The sequence below is a fragment of the Copidosoma floridanum genome, unplaced genomic scaffold, assembly GCF_036245765.1.
Source record: "Copidosoma floridanum isolate Cflo_tuat_1 unplaced genomic scaffold, Cflo_Japanese_pri ptg000007l, whole genome shotgun sequence".
Taxonomy (NCBI): Eukaryota; Metazoa; Arthropoda; class Insecta; order Hymenoptera; family Encyrtidae; genus Copidosoma; species Copidosoma floridanum.
Window position 1 is genome coordinate 3,168,152 of NW_028321884.1, and position 14,744 is coordinate 3,182,895.

The 14,744-nt window shown below is 39.6% G+C and overlaps 3 protein-coding genes across 4 annotated transcripts; 1 reads left to right on the top strand and 2 right to left on the bottom strand.

Annotated features, from left to right (window-relative positions):
- Nucleotides 1-177: 177 nt before the first annotated feature.
- fzy (cell division cycle 20 protein fzy) lies at nt 178-2,858 on the bottom strand. The gene is made up of 8 exons (XM_014351327.2): nt 2,663-2,858; nt 2,336-2,599; nt 2,124-2,272; nt 1,960-2,048; nt 1,596-1,887; nt 1,225-1,522; nt 818-1,134; nt 178-737 (listed from the first exon to the last, which is right to left on the bottom strand). Exons 2-8 carry the CDS (start codon nt 2,449-2,451, stop codon nt 409-411), a joined length of 1,590 nt encoding a protein of 529 aa, XP_014206813.1. The 5' UTR covers nt 2,452-2,599; nt 2,663-2,858; the 3' UTR covers nt 178-408.
- A 1,409-nt stretch (nt 2,859-4,267) lies between these two features.
- Nucleotides 4,268-12,848, bottom strand: Hcf (Host cell factor). Its single transcript, XM_014353805.2, has 7 exons — nt 11,606-12,848; nt 9,932-10,639; nt 9,701-9,846; nt 6,245-9,616; nt 5,933-6,172; nt 5,480-5,858; nt 4,268-5,401 (listed from the first exon to the last, which is right to left on the bottom strand). The coding sequence occupies exons 1-7, from the start codon at nt 11,763-11,765 to the stop codon at nt 5,280-5,282; spliced, it is 5,127 nt and encodes a 1,708-aa protein (XP_014209291.2). The 5' UTR covers nt 11,766-12,848; the 3' UTR covers nt 4,268-5,279.
- A 1,028-nt stretch (nt 12,849-13,876) lies between these two features.
- On the top strand, nt 13,877-14,685 carry LOC106638583 (Ubiquinol-cytochrome c reductase ubiquinone-binding protein). Of its 2 annotated transcripts, none has more exons than XM_014351841.2 (3): nt 13,877-13,938; nt 14,172-14,336; nt 14,421-14,685. In XM_014351841.2, the coding sequence occupies exons 2-3, from the start codon at nt 14,183-14,185 to the stop codon at nt 14,513-14,515; spliced, it is 249 nt and encodes an 82-aa protein (XP_014207327.2). In that variant the 5' UTR covers nt 13,877-13,938; nt 14,172-14,182; the 3' UTR covers nt 14,516-14,685. The 2 variants fall into 2 exon arrangements, with proteins under 2 accessions (XP_014207327.2, XP_014207334.2); XM_014351848.2 differs by lacking the exon at nt 13,877-13,938 and adding an exon at nt 13,967-14,101.
- The last annotated feature ends 59 nt before the right edge of the window (nt 14,686-14,744 follow it).

Here is a 14,744-nt window from a genome sequence, read left to right on the forward strand (position 1 = left end):
GGGCGGAATAACAATAGGGGTGCAGGAATGAATGAGGTTGAAGACACAACGCGGCTCACTTAATATTAATAGTAACGCTGACATATTTCTTTTTTTATTTTTTATGATCATGTCATTGTTTTCTTGGTATTTGGGGTGCGTAGGTTTACGATAACAACTATGAAAAACGGACATGAGTTTTTTTATGAAATATGTATTTTAAGTTTAATAAAAAACATGTTTATAAAAATACAAAAGCATTCAGTTTCCGTATAAACTTGATACTAAAATCAATTAAGCGTCACTTTTCAAACTATAAATCATCACAAGTCTTCATTCCTACGTGGAAGCAGTTACAGCTTAACAAGTGTAGATTTCCTATATAAAAACAAATTTAATCGAAATTTTCATTTCTACCAATAGTTCATTTTATCTGATAGACTGCTTCAATCGCGAAGTAACAGATTTTGTCTCGGCAGGCTCTTTTTTCTTGCTGGGATCCGACTGAAAGCATTTCCACAGTCTCAAAGTTTCATCTGCTCCTGCACTGAGTACTGTGGTTCCATCAGGTGACATAGCTAGATGTAATACACGACTTGTGTGTCCCGTCAATTCTGCCACTTTGTTCATTGAAGGATATTTCCAGATTATCAGCTGATTTTGCGCATATCCATGTCCCGATACTATTTCTTTGTAAGTGGTGGACCACAAAAGGGAGCAGACTTGTGATTTAGTATCAATTGTATTTAAGCAGGCACCTTAAATAGTAAACAAAATAGTTAGAAAATGCTTTTAAGAATTTTTTATGTTACTTGAAAACTTTTTTGTTTTTCCCTACCCGTATTACAATTCCAAAACCTAATAGTTCTATCAGCTGTACCACCTCCACTGGCCAAAACGTGATTTTGCCATGGACACCATGCAAGAGCTTTCACAGCAGCTTGATGACGATTTAACGAGTAAATTGGTTGCGAGTGAGAATGATTTTGACCAGCCATTGAAGGCCAAATTTGCAGCATATTGTCATTTCCACCACTAGCTAAATATTTTCCGTCTAATGACCACTTTAATCCACAAACTTCTTGAGAATGAGCATCCAGTGTAGAAACAATATGATCACGTTGTCTTACATCATGATGTACAATTTGGCCTGCTCTAAAATATAAGAAAGAAAATGTTTTTTATACTATCAAAAAAAAATACTATACTATACTTTGGATTTATGTAATAACATTTAATCATTACCTGCATCCACTTGATACAATATGAGAATTCCAAGAAAGAGACCCAACTCTCGCAGCATGTCCATTCATCACGCGAACTCTCTTCATTTGACTACAATCCCATAATTCCGTATTACCCACAGTTGTACCTACAGCTAAGTAAGGTCCTTCTTGAATCCACGAGACTGAACAAATGTAATCGTTGCCTTCCAATTCAAAAAGTTGTTCTATTGATCCAGTTGCTGCATTCCATAAATACACATTTGCTCCTAAGGCTACAGCTAAAATATTACCCTGTGACCAATCTATCAAATTTAAATCTGAAAAAGTATGTTTATAATTAATTTACAAACATTATCAATTAGCTACATTTTTTTTTACTCCAGTACTTACAATAATCATCAACAATTTCGGGCGCGTCCAATATTCTATCTGGTGCTTGTGGAATATACCTAGATGAAGTTTTAACACTAGCTGGGGTTTTTGACTGGCTGTAGACTACCCTCAAAGGATTTAGGTATCCTTCTGGTGGTGCTGGTGCTTTGTTCTGATAAGACAAGACTCTCATGTTACTCAAATCTCCACCATGCAAGTTTTCTCCAATCAAACGCTGCATTTCACGTTTTGAAGGACTTATACTCTCCATTTTATTGCCATCTTGTTCTGAGTTGTTCTGTTGCTGCATCTATTTTAAATTTTTAATTCATTATTTAGATGTATAATGAAAAAAAAACTTTTAAAATTAGTTACCACATACTTTAAAGTGACCCAGTTCAAAATTGGTTGTCGACCTAGCTGGAATAAATCTATCACCTCCACATGGAGTCTTTGGAGTTGTTGAACGGCCTAGAGAACATTAAAACTATTCACAACTTCCATATATTGAGCAAATATACATAACATCGCAGTTGTAAAACTTACTAGGCGACTTTTTGTTTCCCTTTGACGGAGTTTTTTTGGAATTGCGGTTTTCCAAACCTTTCTTTGGGGTTTTTGCAGAACTCGAATTACAGTTGCTCATCGATGACGTGTTCATCGCCTTGCGTGAATTGTTCAAGCTCAGATTTGCACTGTAAAATGTATTCAATTGAGGCCCGGAAAAAACAAAAAACAAAAAAACAATCGACACCTACCTTGAAGAATTTGATGAATCCATACATTTTTTCTGCCATCGAGGCACAGGACCTTTTATCGCGTCATCCATCCTTGTACAACTGTTCAATTCTTTCATATACTTCAAGTGAGACATTTTGACTCCTAAGAAAGTGGTAAGTAATGGTTTTTATGCAAGCTGAAATTAATGGCGCAGCTATCTCCAAATAGCGCGTTTTCGTCCGCCTTACTCGGTGGTATGTGTGAGGTCCTTCAAGTTACGACTTGGTTATCTCTAATTGAACCTATTATTCACATAACGGAAAGATTTAGAAATTGATAACGTGTACGAATGACCAATGACTCACCTGTATAACTTTTGACTTAATTACTTGATTATCACGAGTCAATTAAAAGGATAAAATGCGTATTCATCAACGATGCGAGCTGCAATTGTAGTACGGTACGTTTAAATGTTTATACATGCATTGAGCGTTTGAGTTTTTAAAAGGACGCACGTCTCCCTTGTACAGAGAGAAAGAGGGTCCGCTAGCTTCTGGATATATAGATATATATGCAAAAGATTGAAAGTCCGTTAAAATTTCAAAAATTATACGATCGGCGCTAAATATTTGCGCCAGAAAAGGACTGGACATGGTTAGGTTAGGATCATCTGTTGAGCAAATGTGTGTATGCATACATAGACACTATATACTGCGTGTGAGTGTGAGTATTCGAAATCCTAATCCAAGGATCCAACATCCAACCTTGAAAGACTAAAATATTACTCGTGGCAGTGATTTATATTTATGGATGTATAGAGACTGGCTAGACTGCATAAGTGCATACGCGCGTATTTAGAAATAATTTTTACATGTTAAGTATTTGCGATCAAGAATACGGGGAAAATTATCCAATTCGTGGCGGAACTAAACATGATCAATTCAGAAATCGGAATCAATTAATTTAAATCATTTTTTTCCAATAAAAAAATAACCATATACTTTTATCATAAAATTCATTATATTTGAGGAATCACTTTTTTAGGTAGATGTTTATCAGGAAAAAAATTAGTATTCGCGAAAAATGAGATACGAATTATGCTTGTTTGACTAATTACCTTTGACCTCTTTATTAATACAAATAATTTTTCTTTATAAAACACAACAACACAATGCAAGAAATGAACGATTAAAACATAATAAATGTTGCGTGTAATAAATGAAAAGCTGAATATCATTTGTCAAGTAAGCGTTTTACATACAAAAGTCACATTTATTATTTCCATTTCATATATCTATATATAATATATTTATATATTTATGTGTACTCATATACACATAAATGAGTATATGTATACGTACTTACTGATTTGTTAACTAAATGAAGTGTTATTAAATATCATAGGGTGAAAAAACTGCACCATATGAATTTCTTTCTTTTCATATTTGAAACATAAAATAAAAGTAGAACTTGTGATTTTAACTCATGTGGGTTATTTAAATTATTATCATAATTTACTTACAATTCTTCTCTTATTAATAGCAAGATCAATCCATTATATGGTAATTAAGAAATAATTATTGAACTTAACTAAATAATCTAAATCAGCCTACAGGAGTTGTCTTTCATAGAAATCGTAGTCTCCATTGGCATCTTCCTACATTTTTAACCATTTTAGTTTGATCCTCACTTACATTCAATCTTAACTAACTAGTTGGGAACGAAAATAAAATATATTATAAATTTAATATTTACTTTTTGTTTCTTTTATCACTAGCATCTTATAATTTGATGGTGTATAATCTTACAGTATTATGCTGGTAGTGCTAGCATAATTCCTTTAATCAATATCATTGATTCATGCGATATTATACGTTTATAACTTTTCCTCTCATTATTTTTCATCATTCGTAAAACTTACACTAATATCCCAAAAAATTATTATAGTTTCTCTAAAATAGATACATACAAAAAGTTCTTCAATTTTTATTTAAAATCCCACCGATTTTTACAAAATGTGTTACAGTAAGAGAAAAAAAAGCATTTCCATTATTTTTTCCATGATAGATTAAATTTTATGTACACATGCAATGGGATTGCTTTTTTATAAATTTTATTTCATTCATTTAATCAATGATATCTGTCGCTTTACTTTGTCAGTATTATGTTTCCTTGGATGAATAATGTAATGAATAAAATTTACTGAACAGTTTATAATTCGCAACTATCTGAACCTATTTTGTATCTTTTACGTCAAATCACTCAAGTGTCAATAGATTGAGTTTGAATTTACAATCAATGTTGTATAATTTAAAAATTTCTAATATTTTTATTCATATACTTATTTCATATACATAAAAAAGTAACTTTATAAGGTGATGTGGATAAAGTATACGGACCTCACAAGATATTTCGAGGTTCAAGAAACTTATTTTCTTGAACATGATTAGATATAGACAAAATTTTCTTTGCAAATTTAACACGAAATCATGACGTTGTTTTTATTGGCTTTTTTAACGATTGCTCCTTATTACACTTAAATGCTCAGTGCGTCTTTTTATATTATTAAAGATAATGATTGTGGGATGATTGAGAGACACAAATAGTTTTTCCTGTTAAAAATAGGAGACAAATTGTTACTAAAAAGCTTGAAATATAGAAATTTTCTAATGACTCGAAGCTCAAATAGCTTGAGCATAAATTTAAGGTTTATATTTATTTATAACATTTCTTTTTGATCTATTTACACCAAGTTTTTAGCTTCAAGACATTAAAAATAATTTGTGTCTCTTTTGAATTAGCTCTTAGAGGGCATCTAAACTTTTTTACATTCATCCCGGGCTTGTCGCTTTCGCATAACTGTTTAATCTCCTTGATATTTCAATCATACGATCAACACAGTCATTCTTGTTGTCGGGTTGCATATCAGCAGAACAAATTTCAATTGTGTATAACGCTCTTTTCTCACGTTACGTTACTTGTTCACGAAAAATTATCGTTCGTCGTGTCTGATTTCACTTTTTTTTGAGGCGAATTTGCATGTGATCGAGTATCTGACACTGGCCTCTTTACTTGCATATTACTTTTGACACCTGTTGTTGGATCTGAAATATTTATAATATAGTGTAAATGTTATATACTTTACTCCATTATATCATCGACTCTGAAGAATGTTTTTTTACCTTGTAACCACCTCACTTGTGTCGCTGGTCCATATCCTTTTTCATTGCGCGCTGCTATTCTGAAGATTATAGCTGGTTTAGTCGTGGTGTCAACGTGAGCGGCACTCAGAGACTTATTAGATACGGTACACGCGGCAGCCGGACCACAATAAACCCTAATGAATGACGGCTGCGCTGGCGTTGTTGAAGTCACTTCTCCCGAGTTATCCGACATGGCACTAGCACTTCGCACTATTAAATATACCGAATACTCTATAATGGGGCCTGCATTGGTGGACGGCGGTTCCCAAGACAGCTGAGCACCTTCCGATGATTTCAAAATTTTTATAGCACTTGGAGCACCAGGGAATCCAGGAAGGCAAGTCTTGAAGGCTGAAACCTGATGAACAATTCACAGCAATTAAAATAAAGTTACAACCATGAATCTCCTATACTAAAAATGTGTCTATTTACTTCGCTCCAAGGGCTCTGACCACAGCTATTAACCGCAGCCACTCTAAATTTGTAAGCAGTTCCGGGTTCCAAAACTACTTTTGTTTTTCCCTTGAATAAATCGGTAGAAAGCCCTTGTGCCAAATCTATTGGCTGATCTCCTAGAAGATAATAGTGTTGCACTAAACAACTGTGACCTTTTATTACCCCTACGTTATACCATTCGTTGGTCTTTTTTTCTTCTTCTTTAGATTTTTCTTCCTGTAATAGATAAACCGTTTATTATTGAAGAGTAATCAGTTTAAAAAGAGAAAAAAAGACTTTACAACTCACGTTACTAATGTTATTAGTTTGCGACTCTTGTTTTAAGACAGGTAAAGGTTGCGCAGGCTGTGCAGTTTCTGAAGATCCTAACGCAGCTGTTGCTAAGGTAGCCAATGCCATATCTAGGCTAGTTGTATCATCGAATTTTTCCTGCTTAACTTTAACTGCAGGTGTTATGGATTTATTCTCAGAATTCGTTTGAACTACAGGCTTGGATTCCATTTTAGAGGAAACTTCAGGTTCTTTTTTTAAGGTAATATTGGTCTTTGCATTTACTGGAGTAGACGGAGTAGACACACTAGGTTCAGGCTCTTGGGATCCATCCATAGGATCATCGGATTGCAAGATGTGCTTTGGACTTGTAGGTACTTTAGATGGGACATGCGTTGTCGCAGGGGTTGAGTCTGCAGCTAGAGGCTCTTCAGCCGATGAAGGTTCTGATGCTGAAACCGACTCAGACTCACGTTTCGGAGCCAGAGGTGCTGATGATGGCTCTGTAACTGATGATGTGGACGTTGGTGTTGCCTCGGACGAATCAATACACATGGGTTCACTTTCATCTTTTTTTTTAACGGTATTCTCTGCAGATGCAGCCTCAGCTTCTTGGTTCGATCCTTGTGCTTCTTCTGCTTCTGATGATTGAGTAGGCTGAGCTTCACTCTCGGCTGTATTCGATTCATCTAATATTTTTTTAACTGGCTGCTCACTAGGAGTCGGTTCGCTTTGAGCCTCGCTTGATTCTTGAGGTAGCGCACTTTCAGTGCTTGAAGTTTGATCAACTGCCATCTTCTCACTGTCATCTTGAGCTTCGGCCTCAGCTTCAGGCTCAGACTCAGCATTATTTTTAGACTCAGTCTTAGCTTCAGCCTCGGCTTCAGCCCCAACTCCAGTCTCAGCTTCAGACTTGGCTTCAGCTTCAGTCGCAGCTTCAGCTTCAGCCTTAGCCTCAGCCTCAGTTTCCTTGTCAGTTTGATTTGCTTCGGCTTCTTTCTGATTTATCTCTTCTTTTTGCGTATCAGCAGATTCTTCCACGGGTTTTGATTGTTCTGACTGATCTGCTTCTGCTATTGCTTTATCTTCATCCAACTGCATCGTACTTTCAGCTGACGCCTCTACCGTCTCTTTACTTTCATCCATGCTTGTGGATGACATATCTTTTTCAGATGCAGTCGAGTTTTCTGGCTGCTCTCCAATATCGTTACCAGACAGAATAGCCTCAACGTTCATTGATTCAGCAGATGGACTCCTTTCCAAAAGCGCAGCTTCATTTTCAGACGAATCAGCGATATCTCCTGTAATGGCCGCAATACCCTGATCAACATCCTCCACCATGTCTACCTGTGGGACGGAATCGGCCACTGGTTGCTGATCATTTTCTTGTTGTGCTGGTGGGGGTTCTTCTTCTTCGACTGCTGCAACAGCTTCACTCTCATCTTCAGAGAAAATCATATCTCCTGGCCCATCTACCTGAGGGATAACGATGTTGCCTTCTCCATCGACTTGCATCGGTTCTCCAAGACCCGCATTCACTGTGGCACTGGCTGATACTTCATTGCCATTGCAGCTCTCTTGGGATTTTCCATCTTGGCCGTCACCTGCATGCAATACCGAATTGTCCATCATAAAAGATAGTCCACCCGAAGATTCCTGCACAGGATCGATGAGACCAGCTTCGGCAGCGAGAGCTGCTAATGCCGCATCGGTAGTTGCAGGTCCGTCAGATGTCATTGACAAAGTTGCAGAAGGTTTTTGGGGTGAAGACATAATCAACATTTTGCTCGCATCAATAGTTTCGGAAACATTGGCAGCCGTACTACCGACGATGGAGCTACCAGTGGGTACGAGAGTCACGGTTTTACCACTACCTTGGACTTGCAACGTCACTGGTTTGCCAACACCTTCGGAATTTTTCTGTAACTGCGGCATGGCTATCAGCTGATTTTTGTGTATGATAGTTCCTGGTGTGCCAGCTTTAGCAATAGTCACAGTTTTGCCACCTTGACCAGGCATAGTTATTGTAATTGGCTTGCCAGCAGTGCCTCCGGTAAGAGAACTAGACACAACAATCATTTTGACACCTTGTTGGTTAGTCACATGGTTGGTGGCGGAAAGTGGCAACATATTGACAGGGTTGACGATATTGGCACCTTGTCCAGCGCCAGCTTGGCTCGTTGTCACGGCTTGAACAGTTCGAAGGGCAGAACCAGACGTCACGACAATGATTTGATTGGGGCGAGCGACGAGATTGCCACCATTACCACCAGGTTTCGTTATCATAATCTGTTTGCCTGTAGTGATTGTTTGGCCTTTACCCATAGTAACCAAATTCGACTTGATAAGCTTAGAGCCTGCGACGGCGTTGGGACTGACAAGTCGGAGAATCGTAGGTTGATTGCCAGACTTGCCTGAAGAAGTGGGAATTGTCTTGCCAGGAATGATACTCATTTTCGGCATGGCTACCATTTGACCGTGATTAGTCTTAACAAGATGTACTATCTGCGGTTGACCAGCAACGGTTTGTCCAGCCTTTTGAAGAATAATCTGTTTACCCTGTTGAGGCGAAGATGCTCTCAAGACAGTGGCAGTTGCAGAACCAGGAGACGTAAAACGAATGTGTTGACCTGGCTGAACGCCTTTCATTCTGATAGGGGCGGTCGTCGTTGTGCCTTGAATTGGCACCATTGGCACGTTATTAAGACTGATCTTGTGAGTCATAGCAGCTGCTGCGAGTGTAGCCAAACCAGCACCCTGTTGCTGTTGAGTAGCACTCGTAGTTGTGACGGTGGCTGTGCCTGCAGCAGAAACCGTTGTTGTGGTTGTAGTTGTAGTTGCAGATTGAATCAGTGTGGCGGTATTAGGCTGTTGGATGCGAATGATATTGGTAGCTCGTGCCATCACAGGACTGCCTGATACCACTGGTTTTATCGGAGATGCAGCAATTGCAGTAGCAGCAGTAGCAGAAACAGGCGAGGCGATGATTTTTTGCGCAGCGCCCTGTATTCGAATCGGTGTAGGCGTCACACTTGAGGTCTGAGCAGCCACTGGTTTTATTGGTATCGATGACAAAGGTGCGGCAGCAAGAGCGGGAGTCACGCTTGTGGGTGCAGACGTTACGAGATTCGTGCCAGTCGTGGAACTTGGAAGAGCTGGTGTACCAGCAGAGGTCGCAGCATTTGTGAATGTGGAAGAAGGCGTCGCCGGAGTAGCGCTGCCACTGCTCGTTGACAAATCAAACTTCTGAATTTGAAGGATGTAGTATTGAGCAGATGGAGTAGGTTGCCAGCTGATTTCTAAGGACTGAGTGCCTGCTTTTATGAGCTGAACTCGAGATGGTGCAGGTGGCTTGCAGACTTCCAAATACCATAAGTCTTTGCAGCATACCTATGAACACAAAAGAAAAAAAACCCACGTACAGTGACAAAGTCCATCATAGATATAGAAATAATATAAAAACCCTGTCCTAACCTGGTTGTTCCATGCCTTGCGATAGCCATCTCTACCAGACCATACGTATAGCCGGCTATGAATACCAACAGCACAATGACCAGCTCGTGCTCTGGGAACATTTTCTTCTAGTGTGTCAACTTGCAACTGCTCCCAAACCAATTTTTCTGAAATTATGGAAATACACATTTTTTATTTTCTTTCAGCAAGATTTGTAATTAATTAAAAATGTTTGTCCTTTTTTTTAGTTACCTAAATTCAGACAAGCTAGAGTACTTGTGCATTTCCACTCTTTTTCGTGAGTTGCGACCTTCATGTCGTCAACAACAAGAGGCACCCATCCTCCAAAGACATACATTTTGGGCCCAATCAGAGTAGCTGTATGCAAAGAACGAGGCAAAGGCGTGGGGCCATGTACAATTGGTTTGTTCCACGTCATGGTATCAACATCAAGGAACCATAAGTCACCCAAGCGACAACCACTCATACCGCCATAAATAACCAGACACGACTTTCCAGTAGTCTTGTCTGTATATGCTACACCAGTATGTGATTCTCTTGGCGGTGGCGCGTGTCCGTGAGTATCAGGGATATCCCACACGATATTACCATTGGGTAAAAGCTCCAGGGTGTACAAGTCGTTCAGGTAGCGCGGTATATTGTTTTTCGGATCGTCGCTATCGTTCGCAAGACCTCCAAACAAAAAGACTTTGTTGCCAATGAGTGTAAAACTGTGACCAAGTCGGGGGCAGGGTTCTGGACCATTCTTTGGCGGCTTGGGCTTTAATCTTTTCCATTCCCAGCGGCTGGCTTGAAGCTCGTAGAGCTCGTTTGAGTATTTTCCATACTCTACCATGCCTCCAAATACGAGAATTCGTGTTCCATCCACGACGAAGCCATATGCTGCACATCCTGGAGGTATATCTCCCTTCGTGGCTGGGACGAACCATTGATTCGTAGCTGAAAAACATGAAAACATTTGTCATCGGTTCTATTTCGACTTGAGCACGCTTGAATGATGGACAGGTTGGTCATTGGAGACAGCTGAGGAAAATAGAGAGAAAAAAAGCGATGGGAAAAAAAATGGAGCATCAAACATCAACAAAACGCAAACAGCTGGCAATGTTTGCAGCACTGCGGGGGAGCTTGGTCTGCTAGATATACTTGTGCAGAATATACATTATACAATGAAAGAGCAAGCAAAATAAGGTCTTCGTCGCGGTCGCAAGAGAGCGTCGTTCTCGCAAACAACTCGCACTCATCGAAGCTTGGACTGAACGAGCAGAAAAGAAATAAACAAGCTTCTCTCTGGGCGTGCGCACGAAATCATGCTCGTGTATGTATATCGGTATATATACTCGTGTAAAAGTAGAGGATGAACACTTGTGCGCACAAGCAGAGAGCATGCACCGAGAGAGAAAACAGCAATGGCGGCTCCCACACGACGGCATCGCTGTTTGGCTCGCGCCAAAAGACCAACTATATAAAAGCTAAGGAAACGACTATATGTAGCGGCTGACCTCCGGTCAATGAAAACAAGCTTTGTTGCAAGGGATGAGGTTGCGGTAGGGTATAGCTCTACAGTGAAAGAGCCTTGAAGGCCCCAGGGTTCAGGGAGGGTAAAAATGGCGCTGATGGAGTCCGGCCGGTTAGCGGGCCGTCGCTGTGAGTCGCCATATTGAAACGATGGAAGCGACGGCGCGCACATACATAGGATAACAGCGGCGCAAACACACAGAACAGCAGCAGCAGACCACCGCTCTACAATGCACGGTGCGGTGGCGGGAGATTCAGGTGGATCGAGGCACATACATGTATGGGCAATGCTGTTGCTGCTCTGTTATTGTTGTTGAGGTCTGTTTCATTGGGCCTTGGAATGATGGATAACAGAATACATATAGGTACCAAATGAGGCACATAACTCACCTGTGTTGTAGACGTGGAGTTCGTCGACGATACCTTCATTGCCGCCCCCGAAGACGACCATAAGGTCCTTAATTGCAACAGCCCGATGACCATGACGAGGCCTCGGCTGCGGGCCCGTCGGGTTTGTGATGCGTTTCCACTTGAGCATGGGTGCCGCCATGATGATGACGAGTTGTCAATCACATCATTTTCCTACTGCTACAGGGGGGGCTGCCTAACCTCCAAAGTGAACGGCTTCAGCTAAACTGCAGCTAAATAAGTACTCGCACAGACGCACGGAGCAGCACTTTATTTTCACCCGGCCACCAATTCGTCTGCTATTTTATCGCAGCTGTGTAACACACACATGCACAGTATGTGAGACGCATGCACTCCCCGTCGAAGGGCGTGCTGGGGATGAGCAAGGGCCCAAAAGATCGTGCGAAGGGTATATGAACAGAGGGGAGACTCAATCAAGGAACCGGGTGCTTTCCGACTTTTTCCCTATCTACAGAGCCTCTCTTGCTTGTCGCACACGTCTTCTTGGTTGTCCAGGCGCTGGCAGCACAGCACACAACGCGCCAGCGCAATTCAGTTCATCATAGGAATCGGTAAATGAAAAAAAAAAAAAAAAAAAAAAAAAAAAATTGCACACTGCACACAAACGTTTGGCCGGATGGACGGTTTTGCGTGTGCGCGACCGCGGGGAAAAGAGAAGAGAGGGAGAAGAGTGTATACGGCTGAGGATATTTATCTACAAATTCAACCTTACAGCGATACCTACAGCAGAACCCGAATTTTGCATGAACAATAACACTGCTTACTATTTAATTCGTTGCTATTCATAAAAACCCTCGGGCATTTGAGTATATTAAATACTGCACAACGAAAGCTCGGCGGCAAAGTTCACCCCTAACCTTACAATAACGCGCAACTTCTACAAGTATGCCCCGCTGCACTGGCCCGACTGCGCTTGGTGTTTGACATTCACAGAGGGCTTGCTCTTGCTTTCTCTCTACGCTATTGTACCGTTAATTGAGGTTAGGTTCTCTATCCTCGAACAAGTACTTATGGTGCTAAAAAACCCGTTTTAATTACAAAATCACTGGATAGCAGCACTGTTCTTGGAACTAAAGTCGCTGTTAACTTTTTTTAACATCCTCAATGAGTTTTGGTATTCGTTCTTTCAGAATAATCTTATAATTGAGGTTAGAATGCGACGCTACAATAAACAAGAAACTGCTTGTTCTGCTGCGAAAGGACGCTATGACGCTAACGCGATACGAGTCGTATGTGTAACTGTGTTGGCATACGTAAAAGTTGCATTGGTTTTGGTGTATCTATATAGCAATCTAGCGCAGACGCCGCACGCCGCAGTGACGAAATTTGCCAAATCGAACACAAGAGGGCAGCGGCAGTCTCGCCGTAGGCGTATGCGTATGGCGTATACCGTATTACCGTGGCCCGTGGCCTTTTTTACCATTATAGGTTTCCACTGTTTAACTTGTAACAATAAATACTTAAGCATTGTAAAAGAAAACGTTGTTTAATTGGTGTGTAACATTGCAACATCGATTTATACATATAAGTAGTAGGGTCTTTTGAGGCTCAAACCTCGAGCTGCGAACAAAGTTTGTATTGGGAGAGCGTTTATGTAGAATATGCTTCCAAAATATATATGTAATTCTTGTATGTATACAACTGAATAAAATAGCGTAATGCGTTTTGAACATAAAATTTTTTTATTTTTGTATCTGACATGATTGTCCAAATTTAACGATGGACATGATAACTCGACTGTCCTGCATAACGATTTTTATTATTTTTTCTGAAGCGTATTTCATTTGTTTCACTATCTACATTATTTTACTTGATTTTATTTTATTGAATCAACGGGTCAATGGTCCAGTCACAAAATCGGTATAAGCAGCAAATATATTAGGACAGGCCAATTACAATTTACCTAATGACATATTGCAGAGTAAACTATGTATCATGAAATATATAATAACAAAACAAAGGTTGGCTCCACTAAAGTAAGAGCAATGAACCAATTATTTTTAATTCAAAATTGAAAAAAAAAAATGTTAACATGGCAAAAATTTATCTGCTCCCACAAGATTTAAATTGTTCCACTATACATTTTGTAGTCCGTCCATTGTTGCCAACGTAGTACGTTGAACGTATATCAACGAACGTATCAACGTACAGGCTGAGCGCATGCGTATAAAGTGAATTTTTTTGTTTTCGATGTCATTAGAAAGAGAGGAAACGATCAAAACAGCTGCTCTGGTTGCAGAAAGCTGTACCCTGATCATTTGTGCGTCGTCTGTAACTACACAGCGTTGTAAAAAGTGAGTGAAAACAAAAAATTACGTAACTGTTTTTCATTGTGTGCATTTTTTTATCAAGTATTGTGCCGTCAAAAAATCATTTATTACAAAAATAAAATATTTACAAACAAATCATTATCATAACAAGCACCTACTATCATAGATTTTCAATCAGAACGAATCAGTCAGTTCATCAGTGGTGCATTGGTTATGTGTCACATACAATTTTCTCTCAACAATTGTTAACGTTTTAGAGGGTTCTAAGATGCATCTGCAATTCGGTAATTTGGCGAAGATCCGTGGGATTGTCTACTACAGGCTCAGTCCCCATGAGCTGAAACCCTTCGCCGGCATGATCAGCCACGGCTTTCCTAACCTGGTGCGCCGAGTCAGGGAACAAGTGTTTAGAATCGCTCCTCGTAAGTTGTTTGTTTTATTTTCATGTGTTGAAATGTTTCGTTTCACGAATATTGTGATTACTGAAAATTACGTTTCAATTGCAGCTTTTGTTTTAACCTACATGCTTGTTGACTGGGCGGATAAGGAGAATGAAAGATTATCGAGGAAGAACCCCAAGGACTTTGAAAATGACCAGTGAACCCATAAATGATCAGTAAAATTCATAGCTGATAATTCGTAGTTTTTAATTCTTCATTGAAGGTTTTTTTTTTTCTTAACATAGCAATTTCAGTGATACTACAAGTACCATGAAAAATTGTTTATCTACCTATTGATTGCTGTAAAATAAATTATATGAGTGGAATTATAGTTATGCTGTACAGTTAATTTAAGAGTTTAAGATGAAATACATTCAATGATTTCGTTAA